Source organism: Micropterus dolomieu, linkage group LG23 (assembly GCF_021292245.1).
Source record: "Micropterus dolomieu isolate WLL.071019.BEF.003 ecotype Adirondacks linkage group LG23, ASM2129224v1, whole genome shotgun sequence".
NCBI classification, from domain to species: domain Eukaryota; kingdom Metazoa; phylum Chordata; class Actinopteri; order Centrarchiformes; family Centrarchidae; genus Micropterus; species Micropterus dolomieu.
Window position 1 is genome coordinate 31,958,213 of NC_060172.1, and position 24,597 is coordinate 31,982,809.

The window sequence follows — 24,597 nt, forward strand, 5'->3', positions numbered from 1 at the left end:
TATAGTATTGTTATAAGTAATCAAACAACTCTATACAGATACAGTATATTTCAATCATTGGTATGATATAATATAAAACAAAAATATTTCTGTTCAAAAGTGTACTTTGTTAATTTTCATGCATTTTTTTTCTGCGAGGGGCAGGGCTCTCCGAGGGAGCTGGCTCCTATATACACTGAGAATTTACTGACAAACACATCACTAAAACATTTTGATTAGTCCTAGCACAGAGAACACTGCTAACCCGTGGCAAACCTGTCACTCATAAAATTAAACACTAACCTTAACTGCACTCCTTTCACTTGACTCAATCCTTCCCAACCAGAACCATGATAGAGTTTACATAAGCTTAGATGTTTTCCCAATATGCTCATATGTCTTTTTCCCTACTGTATTATATTACAATTATTATATACAAAATAATCTTTTAAAGGTCTATCTCTCTAGGGATCCTTTCCCCTATGTTTCCAGACAATAAGAACAATCTAAGCCTGTCAGTGGCAAAAACAAGCTCTTCATTGGACGTATTTTGACTAGGATTGATAAATGTAGTGGTGAGATTTGAGGGATAGGACAGAGTAAGGAGAGTTCGTCTAACAAAAAATATTACAGGACAAGTTTGAGAAGTGAAGTATGTGAGAGTTTTGGGAGATGGAATCTTGCCTATATGGTGCAACTTGTGCAGATGGAGAAGGTAAATAAAATGAGGGGTGTTTGGAAAGTATCTGAGGTACTAAGAGTGGGGGAGCAGAGGGTCAGTGAGTGCAAGGGTGTAATTTCTGGATGACCTCTTATAGTTAGTATGAACTGACTGGTGGAGAACTTGAGGATGTCGAATAGTTAGAAGTGCCAAAAGAATGACAATTCCAAGCTGAGAAATAGACCAAGACTGAGACCATTTTGATATGTCATGAGCACGTGCCAACAGTGTTTGTGCAATTACTCTACAAATGTCCCTCACTGCAGGTTCAGACATTGGATTACCATATCAGGTAGTGATTTGATCACTGTCTTACATGCATGATTGGTGTTATTGTGTAGCTATGGTCTTCCTCCACAAAAATGACATCTATATCTCAGACATCTGTTTTGGGGCCATGTTACTTTTTCCATGTTAACACACTTAATGAGATTTGATGGAAGTAGGCTAACTGATTTTTATCCTTTTAAGAATACTGAAGCTGCTATCCACATGTTTTCTTGGATACACAATCCTAAAATATCTTCTATAACATGAGACAGAATTTAAGAGCATATATGGATTTAATTCAATGTGCTCCTAATCAGAACAAATGCTCCCAATGACAAACATTGTGGTATTACTCTTCAAATCCAGACAATCTGTCTTCTTCTGCACTAATGAGGAAGTAATACAGTGCTTGAACAACCAGTGTGGGTGATGGATCCAATGAAGACACACTCAGTTAAAATGTCAATGTAATAATGACAACTTACAATAAATTACAATGTATTTTTGTTCATATCAGCTCAAATACATAAAATTACAAAGACATTATATTACACCATTGATAAATAAACAGATACAATTTCAGTGGTGAATGAACCATCGCTTTCACAGTCACACTCAATGGCAGATACTAGGTAGCCTACTTTTTTTTCATTCCACAGCTTATCAGAAATTCATTGCCTTTTTAAGTCTTTGTCAGTTATACATTTCTCTATTGGATCCATATAGTGCATTTTTGATTATTACTATTATCAATACTTATAGTGAGATCAAATTCAGTAGATGCATTAAATTACACTCAACAAAGCCTTTCGTCACATAACTTAACAGAGAACACACAATGTATCAGTGAGAGATATTACACAACAGCAGCTTATCTCCCAAACTGTAGATTGTGACCAAACTGTGCTCATTTTTCTATACCACGGCCGCAGAAGACACTTGGTTCTGATTGGCTGGCAGTCCAATTCAAAATTGTACACCAAGACAACTTAAACACTTTAACAGACAACAGTTTAACTATTGTTCTAAATCTCTGCGCAAAAACTGAAGGTAACCATAGCAACATTACTTTTGCTTTGAGCTACCTTAACAATAAACTCTAACTTGTCAAAAAGACCTAATTATGGGTTAATGCTCACTGATAACAAACAAACTTTAAAAATGGATGACAGTTAGAACACATCTTCCACTTTGCCCGTGACAAGTGGCCATTGTATAAGCGTGGTGATACACCCAGGTGTCCTGATGTTCAAAAAATAATGGATTTGACAACAAAAAGCGTAGTGTTCTTCAACCATTATTTTCATGTATCAGGGCAGCTTTTCATGTTTTATCACTTAACATTGCTCATCTGCCGTCATTGATTTTCTTATTTATTTACTAGGTTAGGCTGTCTAAACTGACCCAGCCTCTATAAGCGTGAGGTGAAAAAAGACCAAACTTGAAATCCAGGTAATCAGTCATCAGGCATCAAGCAAAATCCAGTGCCTTCACTGAGTACATGTTGACCATTTGCTCTCCTTTATCAAATACAGTCACTACATGTTATTTAGTCTACTCAAGTGAAAATAAATCAGTACTGTCACAATCATTTATACTGGCTGGAACTGTCCTGCAGTGGGTATGACGTACAGATTTGCATGTGCAAGTCTGTAGTGTGTATACATTTATTTTTACGGACCATGGCAGCAGTTGTCAAGTGATGATAGATCTTCTCAGTGGTAGTTACCCTAACAGTACTGTAAAGGTGAATGTCCCGGTCTAGTGTGTTTGTTATTGTGCAGTCATTACTCTCCCCAGCTGTGCTCTCTCAGAAGCCTTGTATATGGCAATAGGCCTCTAAGCTAGAGAAGAGGACGTAGAGGAACCAGAGTCCAAAGAAAAGCAGTGAAGTGAGAACTCTGGGGATCCTCGGGCCGCCAAGCTCGCCGCCTATGGACGGCCTCCGGCGTAGCATCAACACTCCCATAGTGAAGAAGGCAAAAATGGTGAAGAGTGTGACGGAGAAGGCCAGCGAGCCGGGGTCCACACGGAAGACTTTACCTTTGACTTCCCAATATACAGCAGCCACGGACCAGGCCACCCCAATGCCCAAAAACACATTGACTGCATTGCTTCCTGTCACATTTCCCACACATGCATCTGCATACTGGTCCTGAGTGGCAGCCACTTTACTGGCAAAAGTATCTGGAAAAAATAGTGAAGTTAGAAAATAAATTGTTCAGTAGTTTAAATGACACAACACATGCCAGTGCTTTTTATCCCAGCTACAACTTCTGGAAGAAATTGAACTGAGTTAAACTTTATCATTAGTGTATGTGTCTCCCAGTTGGGATTTAATGTATAGTGCAAAAACTCACTAAATCAAACTCACTAATCACATACCAGGAAGTGAAGTCCCCAGTGCTACAAAGACCACCGCAGTGACAGTGTCTTTCAGGCCGATGGTGCAGCCAAAATGGGAAGCAAGGTCTCCAATAATGGCTGTTAAGAAACCAATGACAGAGATTGACACTAGGAAGCAAGCCCAGCCATTCCAGTACTCGGTGGGTGGGATGCAAGCAAACAGAATCTTCCAGAAAATGCACAATATGTGCATAAAATAGTCGAAGCAGTTCGGCATTCGCTGCTCCTGTCCCTCCTCCTCATCTCCATCACCTGTTTAAAGAAGACACAGTGAAGATAAATCAAACAAATGATGCAGTCACACTTTGAGCCAATCAGGATGGTGTAACCAGGTGCAGTCATGTTATCATTTGTCCTGGCTTTATTGTGTAAATCAACTGGTTTTGAGGCTCATATCCTTTGATTGCTATTGTGTAGTATGTATCTTTAACTTTCACTCATAATTCTCTAGTAGCCTCGCTCTGTGTCTTCAAACCTGTTTTTTAGGGTGGATGGGTTTAGTGCCTGTAGGCTAGCAAGTGACTGACAGGTCAAGGGTCATGTGAATTATGTTTTATACTTTATCGATTTTTCTAATGTGGAAAAACTTTTTCTTTATGGCTCATGTAATTGTAGCTTTAGAACGATTAGCAAGCACATCAGCATATATTTTAACATTTTGCACACAGCCCAGATACAAAAACAGAGCATTTACATTTACATAACCCACGTTAAACCCCCCATTTTTGGTATCATTGTACACAGCCAGGCAAGCTGTTTCAACTATTTATGCTAAGCTAAGCCAACCAGCTGTTGGCTGGTCTACACAAATCTACATGAATTTAAAAAAAAAGAGTTTAAGATAGAGAACCAAATTTTGGAACTGATAATGAAAGCTGAGAAGTGAACGAACTTGTGGACTTGTGCACACCCATGGTCTATCTTAAATGCAGTGGTCAGATATTAAGTTCTGACAAAATATCATCCACACTCAACACTAAAAAAACAGGAACAAGCACGCAGAGGCTCCAGAAATTTACTTTTACACAACTATGACTGATAACTTTTTAAAATGGCTTTCTTAGATTCTGCACAAAATGTTTGACTAAAAAAACAATTAATATAAGAAGTACATAAAACCAACATAAGAACCACTCACCTGCGCTGACGGTGACTGCTTCAATGAACTGCTCTCTCCACGAGTGTGTGCCAATCACTAAAGCCAGATTTGTGTCCTTCAGGAGTTTGTCCACTGTTTTCTGTTACAGCACATTAAATAGGTCAGTAATGAGGTCATAGTTCATGTTAATATACACAGAACAGATGGGTTCACACTTCACTTCTACAGGATGTTTTTCTCAAAATTACATAAAAGTGTTGTGTTTGCAGGATTAACAGCAGCAAAACAAAGTGTTGTTATGAGATGGAAACTGTAGGATCTTAATTATCTATTCAAGCTGAGTGCATAATATTGTAAGTTAAGTCTTTAAAAAAACTTGTTCTTTTCTGCTGTCAAGGGGTATAGGAGTAGGTGGGTTGAGGCTTTTCTTGGAGGTTGCAAAGACCTAAGACAGAGATGATACATCTCGTCTGAGTTTTGTTTCTTCTTTTCTGTTTGCAGACATTCATTTATGGAGTCTAAGTTCCTTGTGTTAAATTCCTGTACCCTCACCAAAGTTGGTTTGTTTCATAGGATAGTTGATACAGATTAGGCACAGTGTCATACGCATGACAAATATGAATATGACACATATTAATAGTATACCCACAGAACCTCTGGCTTCACTTTTTTGCTGCAGAATTTATATAAAATGTACAATACAATATAGAATAGACCCAAACATTTCACACATTGCCTCAGTGCATCTCAATTCAAAATGCATGTAATGCATGAGAAAAGTTAAGAATGGAGAAAAAGCAGATGTGAATATACAATATTTTTGTAATAAGATGATAATGAGAGTTTAATGAGAAAATTAGATGAAGAAGGTCAAATCAACACCATCACACACAGCATGCTGGTAGAAGCTGTACCTGGTCTAGTACTCCATTGGGAGTCTGATGTAGAGAGTGCATGGTGGTTAATGAAGTAAAACACAAATATTTTTTAAATAACACAGATTTTTATCTGCAACAACCCTAACCCCTGGCTACGTGCTTACATTCGTTAAAGCTTTTAAAGGAAATACCACTCAAATTAAAAATTTAAAAATTATATATTTTAAGTTAACTTGTGTGCCACCCAAATGCCAATTTAGACAACTATTGTTACTCCTGCATAATGCAGATAGCATATTTTAGTTAAAATTTGCCTTTAGGCTGCATATTTTTACTCACATTTTCTTTTAAAAAACGATGATTATAACAAAAAAGCTCTGGTTCAGGTTTCCTAATAAACTTCTAAAATAATAATAATAATAATCTAAAATATACATGTCTGACAGTTGGTTTACTGCTTGTGTAAAGCCTTCCATCAGCCACTCACACACCTTAAACTCACAGGACTCCTCTATGATGACCTCTAGCCTGCTGTGCTCTCCTAGAATGGGTTTGCCCATCTCAGAGATCCTCCGGGCTTCTTCCTCCTCAGGGGTGGGGTTGCCTGTCAGGGAGCACTGACATTTAATTACCGTGTCTATAACTTATTGTGTCATGTACAAAACACATACACATCATAAACCTCATCTAAGGGTACAGGCCTAAAGCAAAAAGAAAAGACAGTCCACACTCTGTACACACTTTCAAAGTAGAACATTTTTAAAGGTGACGTGTGTAGTATTTAGAGAGAATCATGCTTCCATAATTTCATGGATTTCCTGTTCAAACAGGATGTTGGGGTTTTTGCCCTGAGATGAGTATCCCAGGCAGCTTTTTTACATAGACTGAATCATGGTCTTAACTTTAACCTTACCCATCTATAACTCAAAGCATGTGATTGGCAGAGCTTGTTGGGGGTAGTACACAGCTAACACTGCCTGGGAGTTCTGTTCAGGAAGAAAGCCCATAATCCCAATAGACCCAGATAAGGGGAGTGATCATCTAAAAGTGTAAACCAGTAGGATGTTAGAGAGAGTTTTACTTGACAGCAGGAGCAGAGTTGACAGGAGGAGCACAGTTGTTAAGAGACATACATCCATATTATTGGTTGTGATTCTAATATTGCTTCCTAGTAAATAATGATCTAAGCCCTGATAACCAGCAGGAGCCAACAGCGGTAAAGTGGACTTACTCCAACTGCCTGTGGTCTTGTGGACCTGACCCCTGCCATCGCTGCTGATGGCAACTAAGCCCCATCCTCAGCTTTTTTCCTGGCCCCACCCCCAGTAGCTGTATACTCTGCACTCAGAAGTGGTACTGTACTGGCTCCAGCATGCACCAAATATAGTAGGCCCCACCTTTAGCAGTTGACCCTGTCCCTAGTATCAGCAGTAGGTCCCGCAGTGACAGGTCCCGCAGCAGCAGGGCTCAACGTTAAACTTTTTTGCAACTGGCCCCACTGGGCCAGTGGGTTTGAAACTTACTGGTCCCGAGACAATTTTTACTGTCCCTCCCTCCAAAAGTTTATCAGTTATGTTATTCTGTTAATATGTTCAATCAATTATTAAATACATCCTAATACAACTAAAATGTGATCACAGTTCAAATTATAAAAATTAAAAAGGTAACAGTTTACAATTTACAAGAGCTGCAAAACAACTGCAGGCTATATAGTTGCTAATGGGATTGTTTTGTTTTCGTTTTTTTTAACACTAGTGTTTTTGCACTGGCCCGATCGGCTAGTTCAAAAGTGTTGACGTTACTTTTTACTGGCCCCGAGCAATCGGCCCTTCATTATTGTCGAGCCCTGCAGCAGGCATCAGTTTCTGACAATGGAAGGTAATGAAAGTGAAAATTTAATGAAAGCACAATGCCAAGGATAGGAAAGTAACAAAATACTTTTTGCTACAGGAAGGAATTTCCAAGAGATCCACTGATCTTATTACTGATTTGATGATTTAAAATCTAATTTATTTTTAGAAACACATTAACTTTACTGCTGATGGGGTGAGACTAAGGGCTCAAATTGTCTCATTTGTGGCCTAGGGAGATTTGCAATTTCACAATAATATGTTGTATTAAAAAATGCTTCACATTGCACCTTTAACACCCACACATACAACCAAACTACCTTACCCTGGTTTAACAGCAGTGCTGTGAAGAAAGACAGACAATGATTCAATACAATATAATAACACTATTTTCAAGGCCTAATACAATGAGCAGTTCAGCATGCACAGTGTACCTTCACTTTTGTATTCATTTTCACTCTTACCTAACAAAATTAATTAATATACATTACAAACTAGTGTAATTGATTCATTGGACCTCCAATAACAAGAACATATCCAATTCCTGCAGCATGCTTTTGAAGCATCAGGGTTACAGGGAACAGGCAACTAAAGGCTACGAGGATATATTGGCTGCACCTGTGGTATAGTGAAACAGAGACAGCAGTGAATGGCAGCATGTAATCTTCAGTTACTGGCTCTGACGCAGGTGCACACCATTCAGCCGCTTGTGTTGCTGTTGTTATTGTTTTGATACTTGATCTTGGATATTGCTGCCTTCTACTTGGAGTGTACTATTCTATGATAGTGTAAACTAATGATTTTCCTTTATCATACTGCATTGCATCATTACTGAAAACACAAGTAACTTAGACATTAAGGATGACATTTAAAATGCTAAAACACTTGCCAGAAATTCCTCGCTTCAGCCATTTAGGATCCTCCAGCACAATGAAGAAGTTTTCCTGCTTCTCATACTCCTCCACATTTATAATGTGCACTTGTAAGATCTGACTGGATATATGCAAGCATGCACGCAATCGCACGCACACACACACACACACACACACACACACTTTGTTTCAGAAGAATTAAGTACTATTAAATATAATGAACAATAAAGTACATAAATATGACATTATCTTGAACATTTGTTCTACCATCTATTCAGTGACCTGAATAATGAATCAAAATAGAGCTTTAAATAATTCAGGCTTAACATAGTGTGCTCTTGCTCCTCAATGAGTCAAATACAGCTAAAACTAACTTACTGGCCCCAAGACAATTTTTACTGTCCCTCCCTCCAAAAGTTGTAATTTATCAGTGTTACAACAAAACCAAAGATTTATAAGTGTTATGTTATTCAATTCAATTCAAATCAGCTTTATTGGCATGAATGTATAACAACAATATTGCCAAAGCATCTACATAAGAACAATCATCCCCATAGCAATTATTTCACATTTGGGCATTTCTCCCAGTAAATAGGGGAGTTTCTGTGTGTCTGATATGAATTCGAATTTGGGGCATATTTGGGAAATGTTTGCAAAGTGTTTTTGTCTCAGTGTTTTATATTTAGGGCATGAGGTTAGAAAGTGCAGCTCTGTCTCTACCTGTCCTGTGTCACACTGGGGGCAGAGTCTCTCCTCTTGTGGTAGCCATGTGTCTGTGGCGACCCTTTTCTATGGCCAGGCTGTGTTCACCCAGTGTGGATGTTGTCAACATTTTTCTAAGTGAATTCTCTTTTTAGGGTCAGATAACATTGGAATTTACTTTGTGTTTTGGTTGTTTCTTTCCAGTAATCAATGTATTTTTCTTTCTGCTTATTGATAATTTGGTTTGGTCTGCTTGAGTTGGTGTTACTGTCCTGAAGCTGTTGGGGACTTGTTGCTGCAGAGAGCCTCAGGATCAGCTGGCTGAGGGGACTCTTCTCTGGTTTCAGCTCCTGGTATGTTAGGGCTTTGTGATGATATGTCTGGGGGTTAACTGATTTTAAGTGATTGTAAAATTTAAGTGATCTTTTCTGTATTTTTAGTAGGAGGGGGTAGTGGCCGAGCTCTGCTCTGAACAGGTTATTTGGTGTTTTTCTCTGCACCTGCAGGATGCTCTTACAGAACTAATAATAATACTAATACTAATAATCAAATTCATTATTTAGTTTTGGCCCCCAAATTTCGATTCAATTGGAATATATATTTTAATGTTTCTTTTTATTGCATAGAAAGCTCTCCTTGCTTTGTCCCTCAGATATTTCACAGCCATGTTGAAGTTCCCTGTGTATGTAATGTTGAGGCCAAGTTAAGTGTAGTTTTTTGTATATTGTAATTTAGTGGTGTCTAAATAGAAATTGTGTGTAACCTGACTTCTGCATTGTTTCTGAAAGATCATTATCTTAGTCTTTGCTGTGTTTACTGTCAGGGCCCAGGTCTGACACAATCTCTGCAGGAGATTAAGGTGCTGCTGCAAACCTCCTTTAGTAGGTGAGAGCAACACTAAGTCATCTGCATACAGCAGACCTCTGATCTCTGTGTCGTTCAGGGTGAGGCCAGGTGCCGTGGAACTCTCTAATTGGTTTGCTAATTCATTGATATACTGTATAGATTGAAGAGAATTGGACTGAGATTGCATCCCTGCCTCACTCCCCGGCCCTGGGAGAAGAACGTTGTTTGTTTGTTTCCAATCTTTATGGCACATTCACTTTTTGTGTACATGTTCTTAATCAAATCATATGTTTTTCCTCCAATGCCACTTTCAAGTAGCCTATAGAAAAGGCCCTCGTGACAGATGGAATCAAGGGCTTTTTGGAAGTCAACAAAACAGGCATATACCTTTCTTTTCTTAATGTTTAATTCTTGATCAATTACAGTCTGGAGGGTAAATATATGGTCCGTTGTGTGGCAATCTGGTAAAAAAACAATTTGGCATTTATGCAGAATATTGTGGTCATCTGTTAACATGTTCAATCGATTATTAAATACATCCTAATACAACTAAAATGTAATCACAGTTCAAATTATAAAAATTAAAAAGGTAATAGTTTACAATTTACAAGAGCTGCAAAACAACTGCAGGCTATATAGTTTCTAATGGGATTTTATTGTTTTTGTTTTTGCACTGGCCCGATCGGCTAGTTCAAAAGTCCCGACATTACTTTATACTTTATACTGGCCCCGAGCAATCGGGCCACCGTTATTGAGCCCTGCAGCAGGCATCACTTTCTGACAATGGAAGGTAATGAAAGTGAAAATGTAATGAAAGCACAATGCCAGGGATAGGAAAGTAACAAAATACTTTTTGCTACAGGAAGGAATTTCCAGGAGATCCACTGATCTCAAGGAACCAATTTTTTTTGTAATATAATTTATTTTCAGAAACACATTAACTTTACTGCTGATGGTGTGAGACTAAGCTGTCTATTACGGTATACCGTAACAGACAGCTGCCTCAGAAGGCATAACCTTCGAGTGAAGGCATCTCTCGGTTTGGTTTCGAACAGCCTTCTAGGGCAGCACCAGGGCTGGACTGATAATCTGGCATACCGGGCAAATGCCCAGTGGGCCAACGCACTTTCGGGGCCGGTGTAGCGTAAATTATGGATTATATATATGGATTATAAAAAATGGGCCAACGACCAGCCCAAACAGCATGGACAACGGCCCATTGGTTCATTTTCTATACTGACACTGGGCCGATCCAATCACATCTCTTACTAGCCCCCACCCCCTCTGCTCTCGGTTTCTTGTGTTAGGCCCTCCCTAAAAGAATCTTCAGACGGCTGCTGCCAAATGCGCGAAAACAACCAATATGTTGCTACCGAGGCTGCTGTAGCTTTAACATCAGCTGCAGGCACTTGAAGGAGTAAAAGAGAGCTGTGGCCCCTGCCAAGCAGAGGAGGCGACGTGTGTTTAGCGAGTGACAAAGTGACAGGGAGGGAGGGAGCAGGGAGGGAGGGTCATTTACACTGGGGAGGCTGGGGACATGTAGGCTACCCACCACTTTTTCAAAGCATTTGTTAAAAATGTTCTGAAAAATAGCTTGCACCAAGAAATGTTAACTAACAAATAAAAATGCTATGAAAAAGGTTTATTTGCACAATAAGCCTGCACTGCAATGTAAATATAGTAAAAAAGTAACTTGAGCTAAAAACAATAATATAAGCTACTGATTCCTGCATCATATTCTATTATATTTTTAGATTCTGAATTGTCACCTGCCACCTGAATTTTGTGCTTCCTGGTGCATAAAATTTCCCCTGAATACAGGAAATTAAGTGTTTAATGCTCAAAATCTTCTGGGGGAGGACCCCAGAACCCCTCTCAACTATTTCATCAATACATTTTTTTTCCTAAATAGTAGGCCTATTAAAATATATTCTTGTCTTATCATAGCCCCAATCTTGTGCAATGTTGCGTCTCATGGGCTAAGTGTTTTGTCACACCCCTAATCTGAGCCTTTAAATGGAAGGATGGTGTATTGGTGAGGGGTGTCCGACCGATTGTGGTGGGCCACCTGGGCCAAAAATGCCAGGGACGAATTTTTATCCCAGTCCAGCCCTGGGCAGCACTTACGGCAACATGTGACGTCAGCATGCCGTCTTGCGTCACTTCTGCCTGTCGCTAGACGCTTGCCTCAGCTAACTAGCTATTGAAAAGGCAAATGGCTAAAAGACACCTCAGAAATCATACTGAACAAACTGGCTGTTGGTTACAGCCACAGGCTAACATGATAGTTCAGTGTTTAGTTCTCGCTTTTCAAAAATCGAAGCGAGAAAACTACTAAAAGCTATTAAAAATATATATTTGTGTACGAATTCGGCTTGTTATCCTTAAAAATAATTTGTTTGAGGGTTCTTGATAACGTTGAAGAGTAGGAAAATGCAAGAGTTGCAATGTCTGGCACTGTCTTCTTTCTGGAAAAGAATAGATTAATGTCTTAAGGAAATGTATCCATCAAAATCTGTGGCTCCTAAAGTCTTATTTGCCAGTCATTGCCTATGGTTGCTGACTGTGCCTCACCTGGTCTGTTCATTGGTGAATTCCAGCTCCCCTCTGCTCTCCTCGTAGTCCACCCCAGCCTTGCCGCTGCCATCCTCTGTATGGTACGGCACAGCAACCGTGCCCCTGGAGCCCGAGCTCCTCACCACTGTCACCGTCAGCGTGCCTGTGCTCTCACTCACCCGCAATACTCGTTGGCCAAAGGTGAAGATGCCAGCATGGTCATCGTCCAAGATAGTGATAGTGGCAACCGTTGGCTCCACTAGTCTACCCTTGGGGGGAGTTCCTGTCCCTTCATTTCCACTTTCTTCTAACCTCAGGTTCCGAAGACACACAAAGAAATGCTCATCCTCCTCAAAGATGTCATCATCCAAGATGCCCACCTGGAGAGCACAGAGTATTGTATGGTCACTCTCCCTATGGATGCATAAGGTCATACCAGCGAAGAGAACACTCCTATTTGTTTGAAATAATTTTAAAACTCTGGGTAATTTACCACACTAAGGGTAGAGCTTAGTGTAAAGAACTTGTAAACTTGTAAACTAAGCATTTTTGGCTTGTTTAGACAGTAGACAATGAAGATAAACAGTAAATACAGGGAGTGAAATATAACATGACTGAACTTGAACTGAAATTCTCTAATTGACATTGATTTACGTGAACTAAGATGACTAACTTTCACAGTCCCCTTTTCTCCTTGCTCACCTTAATCTCTTTGCGGGTCTCCCCTGGCTTAAACACCAGGGTTCCCTTACTGAATTCATAATCTGCCCCAGCATTGGCGGAGCCATTTTCTGTACAGTAGTCCACACAGAAAGTGTTCTGGCCTGTGCCCCCCTCAAGTATCACCCAGAGACTCGCAGAGCCACAGTTCTCTGTGCACTGGTACTGGGCAGTTTCAAAACAAATGTGCGAGCATGTGGCCTTGTCAGCCTCCTGGTCTCCTGAGCGACGTGAGTGTTCAGCTGCATGTTTCTTTAATATGTTGCCGGCGCCAATCATCATGCGTGTCGCCTGAACACGGTAGAAGGCACGGCTCTTCTTCTGGTGAACCAGAGCAGAGTAGTTAGCCATGTCAATCAGCTGATCCAGGTCTTTGTCTGGGTGTTTCTCCTTCAGGTCTTTCAGGATGCGGACCACCTATCCAAGAGAGGAAACCGGTTGTAAAGTAACACAACGTATTTATAGAGATGTACGTTTAGCCAAATGTTCTGTAAAAAAGGCTCGCCACAGCAGCAGTTTTAAGTTGTGACCACACAGGCTGGGTATGCAGTGGGGTCCTGCAGAGGGTTTGGTGGGATTCAACAGCAGAATGCAAATACATCTGAGTTTATAATGACAGTATTGGTGTTTCTTGGGACAAAACTTTTATTGAGTGTGATTTTCAGCGTAATGCAGGGATCTTTATCAAGGAAATCTTGGAAACTTCAACTACTCAGCCTCCTACTGATTAACTTCCTGCTGTGAAGACTCTGATGGATTGAGGATTGAATCCTACTAGCCTCGGGAAACATGATATTCCCCTTAAATTCTCATTTATTAGCTTTGAAATTAGAAAACATTAGATCCCCCAATGGTCCTGACAGGATAGAAGATGTCCCCCTGCAAGTAGCTTCCCTAATTTCCTCCTGCCTTAAAATACTACAAAAACATTATTTAACAATTAATTTGATACCTTTTTAAGAAATAAAACAAATCCAAATCTGAGTTAAATTTACATGGTACAATGTGTAAGAATTCAGACTCACTCCGCCTGTTGAATTCATATTCCAAAAAAAGGGGGCAGCATATCAGGTCACAGCTGCTTAACTGCTGTTAATAGCTGTTCAGCTAACAATGCTGTCCTATTAGCTCACTGCGTCCGGAACAGACACCAGAGCCAGAACTGGGCAAGTGTGTAACCCATCCGGGCTCAGCAGCCTTCCAGTGATCACTGCCGGATTAGGACGAAACACAGCTCTCGAGACTGACGGAGGCAGAATACAGAGCGCCGGCAATTTACACCAGCCACGACCAGGACTCTGACTCTGGACAATGAAGAAACGGTAGGTTTGGGTAGGGACAGGAGAGGTGTCAAAAGAAAGAAGCGCAAAAGGGAGTTTGGGCATCAGACCCCTCAGCGACAGCATGCAACCAAACCAGAGTTGGTGATTGTTGGAACATTGGAAAGCCAAACCACAAGGGTTTTATAGAGTTTCATTTTGTTTCTGTCATTTGAATTAAGTGTGTTTTATGATGAGATAACGAGGCAATTAGTTAGGTGAAAGACAGTACCAGTGTATTTTTCAGTTTAATAAGTAAAATAGGTGTAAGCGTTATTTCCTTTCTTGAGATTTTGTGAGTTTATTTGGTTTATTAGACTAAAGAAGCATGGACAGTTTGTATGTTGCCCGCACACATCTCCAAGCTGACACTGAAGGGGAGGCCTCATGATTGTGGGTTTCAGTTTTGAACCTGTTTTATGTTAAAGGAGGCCTCTTAATGTGTCTTGTATATACTTTCTGCCTTTGTGTGTTTTCCTGTTTGTCTGCCTGTCCTGATTAGTTTCACCTGTGTCTAGTCACCCTCCCCTCACTTATGTATTTAGTCTGTGTTCCCATTACTCATTGCGAGTTTGTTTTTCACCCTGGGTCAGGCGTTCCTGCCCTTCCTAATATTTTGTTCTCTGTTGTTGTTTTTTTGATTGCTTTTCCTGGACCTGTTTTTTTCTGGATTTTGATTCTTGCCTGCTCCCTTGTTTTCCTTCAATTGGAATCCCTCACCAGACTGTAAGCCTTTTTGTACCTGCTGACTTTGACATTAAATCGTTGTTATTGCACCTGTTCTGCTGCCAGTGTCTGCACCTGGGTCCAATCCACCGTGTTCCAGCTAGCCCTCTTGCACAACTGTGACAGTACGTACTGGACAGTCATGGAACCAGCAGATTATATTTGATTAACTTAATGAGCTGCTTTCTGACCTCTTGTGCAACAAGGATATTTGGAGGAAGGACCTTAGCAATGAATAAAGAAAAGCAGCTCTGTCTTTGGCTCTAAGGAAAGTCTCCTCAAAGCCTTTAGTAAGGAACTCGATACCTGTGTGGGTCATGGACTTCCTCAACACCTCTGACTCTCAATTTGCCTCCCTGCCTGTTAGCCTTCAGCCTGCTCCTAAGCCTGTTCATAGGCCAGCGAGCATGATTGCCAGCCAGCTAGCTTCCAACATGCAGCCTTGGCTGGATGTAGTCCCACTAGCATCCAGCCATTTGCCCAGTCTGATAGCAACCAGCCTTCACCTCAGCCTGCGCTTGAGTCAGTTAGGGTCTGGTTTGTAAGCCTGAAGTCCTACTGTCCTCAGTCGCCAAGCCAGCTGCCCACCTGCCTCGGAGACTTGCTTGTAAAGGCTCCTGACGCCATTGGCAGACTCAGCTGCCCAGCGCCACAGAGTCTCTGCTGCCCAGCGCCTTGATCTTTTCACTGCCCAGTGCTGCAGAGCTGCCACCAGCCTTGTCAGGTCTCCAGCTGGTGGCCAGGCCGACTCCTGCTTATAGTTCCCAGTCGGCAGCTAGGCCAATTCATGCTCATTCCCGGTCAACTACCGGGCTCAACTTCTGCTCCCGGTCTGTAGTCGGCAGCCAAGACGATTCTTGCTCGTGGTTCCCAGTCAGCAGCTAGGCCGACTGCTGCTCCTTATTTCCAGTTGTTAGCCAGGCCTGATTCCTTCTCCTAGTCCCTAGTCGACGGCCTGACCGACACCTGTTACTGCTGAGCTGCAGCAATCTTCAGTGTCTGTGCTGCAGCCTTCTCCTGTACCTGTGCAGCACCAATCTGATGTTCCTGTGCAGCAGCAATCCACTGAGCCTCAGCTGCAGCAGTCACCTCTTTTAGAGCTGCGGTAATGCCCAGTTCCTGTGTGGATTTCCCTGTCGCCAGCCTCCTGCTCAGATCTCCAGATACTGGCCTCCGGTCCCGAACTCCAGCCACCAGACTCTGGACCTTATCTCCAGCCACATCATCGGCCTCCAGAGGGGTTCTGTCTTCACTGCTGTTCTCCAGTCCAATCTCCAGAGGGCTACCGCCTTCGTTGCCAACGTCAAGAGGTGTATGACCTATGCTGTCAGACATGGTTTTAGGTTTTAGTTTTTCCTGTTTTATGTTGTCTTTCCTCATGTGTCTTGTGTAATTTTACTTTCTGCCTTGTGTTTTTCCGCCTGTTTTATTGTCTCCAGTGCCCGGATTAGTTTCTTCTGTATCAAGTTATCCTCCCCTCCTTTGTGTATTTAGTCTGTGTGTTCCCTTCTCAGTGCTAATTCACAAGTCACAAGTAAGTCTCAAGGCTTAGCACTCAAGTCCCAAGTCAAGACCGGTAGAGACAGGCAAGTCCGAGTCCTGAACTTTGAGTTTCAAGTCCTAAACAATAATGAGCTCATCACCAAATTTAATACCATTTCATATTTTAAGAAAAGTTAATACCTTAAAAATGAAACAAATTGCTTACTAACCTGTACAGAAAAAAGGCAGACAACAACAAATGTCATATAATTTCATGAAACAAATGAAGTGTTGATGTAGGGCTGCTCAATTATAGCAAAAATCATAAATCACAATTATTTTGGTCAATATTGAAGTCATGATTATTTAACACAATTACTCATTGACTTAGGAAATAGAATTTATTTATTGACCTTCAAATAGCCCATGAAATAGGAAATAGTTGGCTTATTAGGGGTGGGGGAAAAAATATCGTGTAGTATCATGATATTTGCCATTGCAATACTGTATCGATACACGGACGCCAAGTATCGATATTTTAGTATATAAATTGCAGATGGGAGTTTTAACTTTTTGGTACTAGAATAATAAAATCTATTGCTTTTAGTCCACTAAAAAACTTAACAGGACCATATAGAGGACTGAAAAAGTGATATGAACAAACAGAGAAATGTATTTTTTTAGATAAACAGATGCTGACAAAGTTTGACTTTAGGGACCTAATTGGAAGTTGGAAAAAGGTAATAAATTGCAAAATATCTCAATATATTTAAAATCACAATAAAATCTAATGACAGATAACGTGATAATATCGTATGGTGGGGCCTCTGGTGATTCCCACCCCTATGGCTTATACGACATTATTAACTTTAAACAGCATCTAGAGTGTAAAAGGATGACAGAAGCACAATGTTTTTCCCAAGTTGACTGCTTTGAGGGGTGGATGGGCCACTGAGGGGGCTGTGTGTGTGTGTGTGTGTGTGTGTGTGTGTGTGTGTGTGTGCATGTGCGTACATGGATTGGAGCGGAGCAGGTGACAGGTGAACTGCTAGAGTTGACATCGACGCGTTACATAACATAACACTGAAATACAACCGTGATGTTCTGTCGGGAGATGCAGTTGTGAAAACTATAAATCATTATGACGTTAGAATACACAGACCGGGTAAAGCAACACTGAACACAGCTGGTTTAGTATAAAAATAATATCCATACATCCATTAACTATTCCCACAAATTCCATAGGCTTAAGCTAATAATGGTGACTAGTAAGGTATAGCAGTTATAACCCCCGCTCATGTTGGCTCCAGCCAAATTAAACAGTACAGCCTGGCTGAGAGTGAATTTGGGCTTTTAGGGTTTATATAACATCATTTCTATTTGGGCTTGGGGAGTCAGTCAAAAGGCTAAAGTCCAAGTGAAGTCACGAGTCATTGGGGTTAAAGTCAAAGTCGAGTTGCAAGTCTATTTTGAGTTTGTAAAGTCGAGTCTAAAATCATCATATCTGTCACTCGAGTCTGACTCAAGTCCACACCTCTGGTCTTTATCACTGTGTCAAGCGTTCCTGTTCTTCCTAGTGTATTGTTGTCTGTTTATTTTTGGATTTATTTTCCTGGACATTTCCTGTTCCATTTTCCTCTCTGTAGGATTTCTTTACCTTCGTTTGGACTGCTGCACCACGTAAGCTTTTTGTACCTGTTTACTCTGATATTAAATCATTGTAACTGCACCTGTTCTGCCTCCAGTGTTTGCATCTGTGTCCAATCACTTGTTTTTTTGCTACCCCACTTGCACGACTGTGACAGTCTTACAGTTTACAAGCACACTATCGTCTCTCAAGGCACCAGTGGTATAAGAACATACAGGAGCTCGTTAGCATGCTAACTTCAGTAAATATCTCTGCAATACAAACCCATATTACTGGTTGACAGAGTGGGTGTGTGAGGGGAATGAAAACTTTACTATAAAATGTTTTCTTATAATATAATTGTGGGCAATCCCCACACCAGACGTCTTTGACATGATGTCAGAACTGTTAGTTCACATTCTGTTGATTTGGTTAGTTAATTTTTTGATTTAAACAAAGATTCTGGGCCTGTCTTACACATTGTACCTTTAAGGAGCTCTAATTACTTAATACAAAATAGACCCCAAACCTGACATTTCAGGTAAAAAAAAACTACAGGCTACAACAACATTTACTACTTTGACACTTATCTTACCTCATCTTTGTTCTGGTGTAGATCATTGCCTGTCTGCACAGAGACTGTCACACTGGAGTTTCCAGGGCACGAACTGCCGTCTGACAACTTTCCATCCATGATCATGTCAATGCCTTTGGGCTCCAGGTCACCTTCCATTTCCACCACAATGCCATGCCTCTTGTCAGCACGGTAACGCTTGTGCATGTATTTGTAGAAGAGTAGGCGGCGGTCAGCAATCCAAGCCAAGATCACACACACCGGAAAATAAAGCAGCGTCACTGCGGCCTCCCACACCTGGGAAAACAGGCAATATGAGCATTACATGATTTACACACTTGATTTATTAGAAAATAAATGTATATACAGTCATCGTAAACATACCTCTACAATCCCAGGTGAGATGACAGCCAGTATGAGGTAGAGCCAAATGTAGGCAAAAATACTCCAGAAAGCCGTAATAAAAAACACTCGAAGGTGTTTGATCTTGCGGGCCTCTCCGTCAGGGATCACCCACACACAGATACCAATTATTACAAGCATATTGAAGGCAGCGCTGCCCACTATGGTGCCCGGGCCAAGCTCCCCTGCATGAAAGTTGTGCCCACACACCTGTCAACATTTAAGGGACCAAAAAAGACAACGTCACAAATAACAAAATCAAAGACCTGGACTAGGACTGAATTGAAGACCCATTTAACAACCAATATATTGTAAAAGAATAACAAATAATATAAGAATATAAGAATTGCCCTATTTTTGAGTGGGGATACACAAATATTAAATATCCTGAACATATAACTAGAAAAAGAAATCCCAAGAAATAACCATGAGAGTCAGCATGGAGGAGATGTTAAATGGATGTAAAATGCCTTCCGTACCTCAATAACAGAAAGCAGGATCTCAGGTGCAGAGGAGCCCAGGGCCATGAGCGTGAGGTTGGACACAGTTTCATTCCATATTCTCACTGTCGTTACTGTTGTTTCACCATTGGGTTTGGTGATGGTCACCTCTTTCTCCTATCGGGACAGAAGTATGTGAAAATTACCGGTATACTCCAGTAAGATTGGATATATAGTACATTGCTTACTTTGATTTTTTTTATGTCAGTTCTAGAGCAAGCAACTCTTGCTAACCAGCAACCACTGTGGGATAATGGCACATTGAATTTCCCAAGATTGTGTCACAATCTAGGAGGGTGGGACCAAATGCGACCAAAGCACTCATCATTACTGACGAAGTAAGAGTGTAGCTACAAAGTTGTGTATTAAATTTCTTGTCAAAGTGAAGATCAATAATACCTGAGAGGTGATGACTTCTATGGATGCCATGAAGCGATCTGCAATGATGGACACACCCAGGAAGATGTACATAAGACAGAGGAAGTAGATGACAGCCCTTCCTGCCTGCTCCCCCAGTGGAGGGTTCAGTGGTAACCACACCGGCAGCAGGATACCGGGTTTACACACCACAATGCCTGTACATGTGCGCTTGCCAGACCCTGTAGTGTTACCAGAGGACTGAGGCTGCTCGGGGCCAGACTCTCGCTCTACAACCTGAGGCCTGAAGGAAGTGCAGGGGTGGGCCAGGAGGAGAAATGAGAGGTGGAGGAGGAAGAGGAGTGTCGAAAAGTGAACGTGGAGGGGTGCCATGATATCCCTGAGTCAGGTTGGGGCTGGGGGTCACTTGGGGAGACACTGGGTCAGAGGACTCGCCTGGAGGAACAGAAGAAGGCACACAGTTCTAAGAAAGAGATACAACAAAGAGTAACAGATGTTTCTGTCTAAAGAATCTTTTCATTTTATTTGAGTTGAGGCCATGTGAGTAGCATGACTGTATCAACAGCAAGGTCTGTCAGTCTGTCTGTTAGTTCATCACTTTGATCCAGACTGAAATACAGTATCTCACAAAAGTGAGTCCACTCCTCACATTTTTGTAAATATCTGATTATATCTTTTCATGTGACAACACTGAAGAAATGACACTTTGCTACAGTGTAAAGTAGTTAGTGTACAGCTTGTATAACAGTGTAAATTTGCTGTCCCCTCAAAATAACACATCACACAGCCATTAATGTCTAAACCGCTGGCAATAAAAGTGAGTACACCAAGTGAAAATGTCCAAATTGGGCCAAATTAACCATTTTCCCTTCCCGGTGTCATGTAACTCGTTAGAGTTACAAAGTCTCAGGTGTGAACGGGGAGCAGATGTGTTAAATTTGGTGTTGCTCACACTCCTTCATACTGGTTACTGCAAGTTTAACATGGCACCTCATGGCAAAGAACTCTGAGGATCTGAAAAATAGAATTGTTGCTCTACATAAAAATGGTCTAGGCCAGTGGTCGGCAATAGTTGGTCCGCAGGCCAGAACCGGCCCGCCAGCAATAATATCTGGCCCGTGGCCAGACAGCTTTGATAGCAGAAAAATAAAAAATAAATAAATTGATAGCGGCTGGTGCTGAAATAGATCCAAGTCATGACAGATACAGTTACTCACACAATCACTTCCTCTTAAGTGATTGTGCCTCCAAAAAAGCGCGAGAATGTTTTTTGCCGCAAGTTTATTGAGAGCTTTTACTTTGGAGAGTTCATTCAAAAGAGACTGGCTTGCTTGCCACACCCCTGAATTTCCTCAGCGAAAAGAAAATAAGAATAAATTTTCCAACATGATAACAACCCCAAACACACCTCCAAGACGACCACTGCCTTGCTAAAGAAGCTGAGGGTAAAGGGTTTCTTCCCTTTCCCGTAGTCTTGTGCTTTCTCGTCCCTCTCCTCTCTCCTCCTATCACTTCCTGCAGGTTTTCTGGCTCTGGTGCTGTGGAGTCTGGATCTGTGGCTGTGAGTCACCTGCTGCCCCCGTGTTCCTGCTCGACACCCTCTGCTACAACTATTGTTACTAGTCCTATTATTATTATTGTTATTATAATCATTAACATTACAATTATTATCATTAACACTACTATAAATATCTGTACCATTTTTCATTTAGTCTATAGCAACATCACCTTTACTGTCTGTACCTTTGTGTGTATATTGTGTAGGCTGCCTCCCTCCCCTCTCTCTCTCCTTCCATCCCTCTCTCTGTTCCACTCTTGCCCTCTCTCTCTCTCTCTCTCTCCTTCACCCCCAACTGGTCGAGGCAGATGGCCGCCCACCCTGAGCCATGGTTCTTATGCCTCTGTCGCTTAGTGCTTGCTCTTGGTGGGAACTGTTGGGTTTCTGTAAATATCATCACTGAGTACAGTCTAGACCTGCTCTTTTATGAAAAGCACTGTTTTTGTGATTTGGTGCTATATAAATAAAATTGAATTGAATTAAAGGTGATGGACTGGCCAAGCATGTGTCCAGACCTAAACCCTATTGAGCATCTGTGGGGAATCCTCAAATGAAAGGTGGAGGAGCGCAAGGTCTCTAACATCCACCAGCTCCGTGATGTCGTAACGGAAGAGTGGAAGAGGACTCCAGTGGCAACCTGTGAACTCCATGCCCAAGAGGGTTAAGGCAGTGCTGGAAAATAATGGTGGCCACACAAAATATTGACACTTTGGGCCCAATTTGGACATTTTCACTTAGGGGTGTACTCACTTTTATTGCCAGCGGTTTAGACATTAATGGCTGTGTGATGTGTTATTTTGAGGGGACAGCAAATTTACACTGTTATACAAGCTGTACACTCACTACTTTACATTATAGCAAAGTGTCATTTCTTCTGTGTTGTCACGTGAAAAGATATAATCAAATATTTACCAAAATGTGAGGGATGCACTCACTTTTGTGAGATACTGTATCTGTACAGGATGGATTGCCATGAAATTTTGTACAGACAGTCATGGACACCAGAGGTTGATGCTACTGACTTTGGTGATACTTGCTTTTTCCTCAAACTGGACATGGAGGTTGACATTTGGGCTTGACATTTTGGTGAAATGTTTCAACAACTAGTGAATGGATTGCAATGGAATCCTCTGACTTTTCATCTAGCGCCATCAGCTTGTTAGCTGGGTCTTTTTCAGAATGTTATATTAATAAAATTAAAATGTATAATATAAAAAAAAACACTGACATACAGTAAGCAAAAAGTAATTACACAACATAACATGTAAGGGTTTCAAACAGTTTGAAGAAAGCTACTGTAGAAGTGCCATACCTACAAGACCCATTTTAGTAAAGCCTTTCTAGATCCAACACTGACCTAAAGGGACCTCTTTTTAAACTTGCACCACCTCAGCTTTTTTTAAAATAAAAAATACACCAAAATTGTAACTAAAACTACTAAAAGCACTATCACTTCATCCTAAAATTAAAACCTGAACCTCCTACAAGTTCCCGCGATGGACTGGCGACCTGTCCAGGGTGTACCCCGCCTTTCACCCGATGTCAGCTGGGATTGGCTCCAGCCCCCTGCGGCCCTGTACGCAGGATGAGCGGTTGACGATCGATGGATGGATGGATGGATGGATGGACCTCCTACAAGTTTCCCCTCAGTTTTGTGAGTAATTTTGGTATAAATGTTCCCCTTCCTGCATGGTTCTATTACAAACCTATGTAATACCCAGCAGATGATGAACAGCCATTAACTGATTAATGCACGCACCCATGCAGTCTGTTTCCAGGATGTCTTTTGGGACTGTGCTGCAGTTAGCAATAATGCAGATTGAGTCTGAGAGTATGTCTATGTGTGTGTGTGTGTGTGTCTGTCCGTCCCGGAAACACCAACTGTAGCGGGAACTACCAAAGAAACAATTTTGAGTTCCTAGTCAGCTGTTTATAAATCTGTCTGTGGACAGATTTTGGCAACGCAATCACATCACAGCCGTGCAAGAGTCAGTCTCAACTTTACAGGTGTGTCAATCCAAAGTAAACTGCACCCGTGCACTTTTTTCTATTTTTATTTTATTTATTTTTTTAACTGTTATGCAACAACAGGTGGAAGGAGAAGTGGCTGGGCATGCGAAGAGCAGGCGACAGGGAAAAGAGTGTACTGGAGAGAGTGTAGTTGAAGCAGTAAGCAGGGAAACAGGGATCTCAGGAAGACACAGGAAGATGCAGGGTGCTAGTGTGTGTGCCATAGCATGATGATAAGGATGAATGATGATTAATTCAATTAATGATAATGATAATAAGAGTGAGACCGTCAGCTACTGCTGCATGGTGCTTAAATTATTAGGCTATAGGTTCCATTGATAAAGACAGGTGAAACGGCTGTATAGTAGGTTACATTTGATACTTGTATACTTGTTTATGAAATAATTTGAAATTATACTTTGGCTTCTAGTTGAGCTTTTTCTTTGACAATAACTTGTACTTCTACAGGAGTATTATTATAGTCTACTCCACAGCCACGTCTGATCATCAGAAAGTCATTTAAGAGCGAGTCAGTACACTGGTCTACTTGTCCATGCCAAAATGAAGTTTTGAAGTGTTTCGGGAGAATAGTACATTACATATATAGGGAACCACAAGGATGGTATAATTGTGGAGGACCGTTCTGGACCAAAAATGCCAAGGCCACGTTTTTGTCCCAGTCCAGCCCTGCATCACAGCATATCAAAATGACCTCTGAAATGACTAAGCGCTAATTTATGGCTCAGACTGTGTTTTTTCTACCTGCAGCACTGTCAACAAAAGTCATGCAAATGACTGTTACTTTATATCTGCTGATGTTGACATGATACCTTAAGATAAAAGAGAGAAATTAATTTGGTAAATATCCTAATGAACAAAGTAATGTCCATATACTGACACAATTTAACTCATCAATTATTGCTATTATTTACATACTTTCTATATTACCTGAATCATTACCACTGAGGCTAACCTTAATATGTTACCGTCCTCACATTCATCAATGGCAAGCTGTGTTAGTAAACCTTGTGTGCTACCATAATTGACTGTGTTTATTGACCATTACAGCTCTAATGATCATTGACTTGATGTTACCAACCACTGTACTGCTTTCAAACACAC

The 24,597-nt window shown here is 41.1% G+C and overlaps 1 protein-coding gene across 2 annotated transcripts in view; it reads right to left on the reverse strand.

Annotated features, from left to right (window-relative positions):
* Positions 1 to 1,309: 1,309 nt before the first annotated feature.
* slc8a2a (solute carrier family 8 member 2a) overlaps positions 1,310 to 24,597 on the reverse strand; it is a 137,935-nt gene continuing 114,647 nt past the window's right edge. The window contains exons 2-13 of one of the 2 annotated variants that reach the window (XM_046039721.1): positions 19,929 to 20,342; positions 19,509 to 19,646; positions 19,012 to 19,239; positions 18,649 to 18,924; positions 12,882 to 13,316; positions 12,198 to 12,559; positions 8,093 to 8,196; positions 7,529 to 7,546; positions 5,845 to 5,957; positions 4,515 to 4,614; positions 3,356 to 3,628; positions 1,310 to 3,157 (exon numbers count right to left, since the gene is read on the reverse strand). In XM_046039721.1, coding sequence (XP_045895677.1) covers positions 2,781 to 3,157; positions 3,356 to 3,628; positions 4,515 to 4,614; positions 5,845 to 5,957; positions 7,529 to 7,546; positions 8,093 to 8,196; positions 12,198 to 12,559; positions 12,882 to 13,316; positions 18,649 to 18,924; positions 19,012 to 19,239; positions 19,509 to 19,646; positions 19,929 to 20,279 — 2,775 coding nt within the window. In that variant the 5' untranslated portion in view covers positions 20,280 to 20,342 and the 3' untranslated portion in view covers positions 1,310 to 2,780. The remainder of the gene's footprint in view (positions 3,158 to 3,355; positions 3,629 to 4,514; positions 4,615 to 5,844; positions 5,958 to 7,528; positions 7,547 to 8,092; positions 8,197 to 12,197; positions 12,560 to 12,881; positions 13,317 to 18,648; positions 18,925 to 19,011; positions 19,240 to 19,508; positions 19,647 to 19,928; positions 20,343 to 24,597) is intronic. The other variant, XM_046039722.1, reaches the window with a different exon arrangement.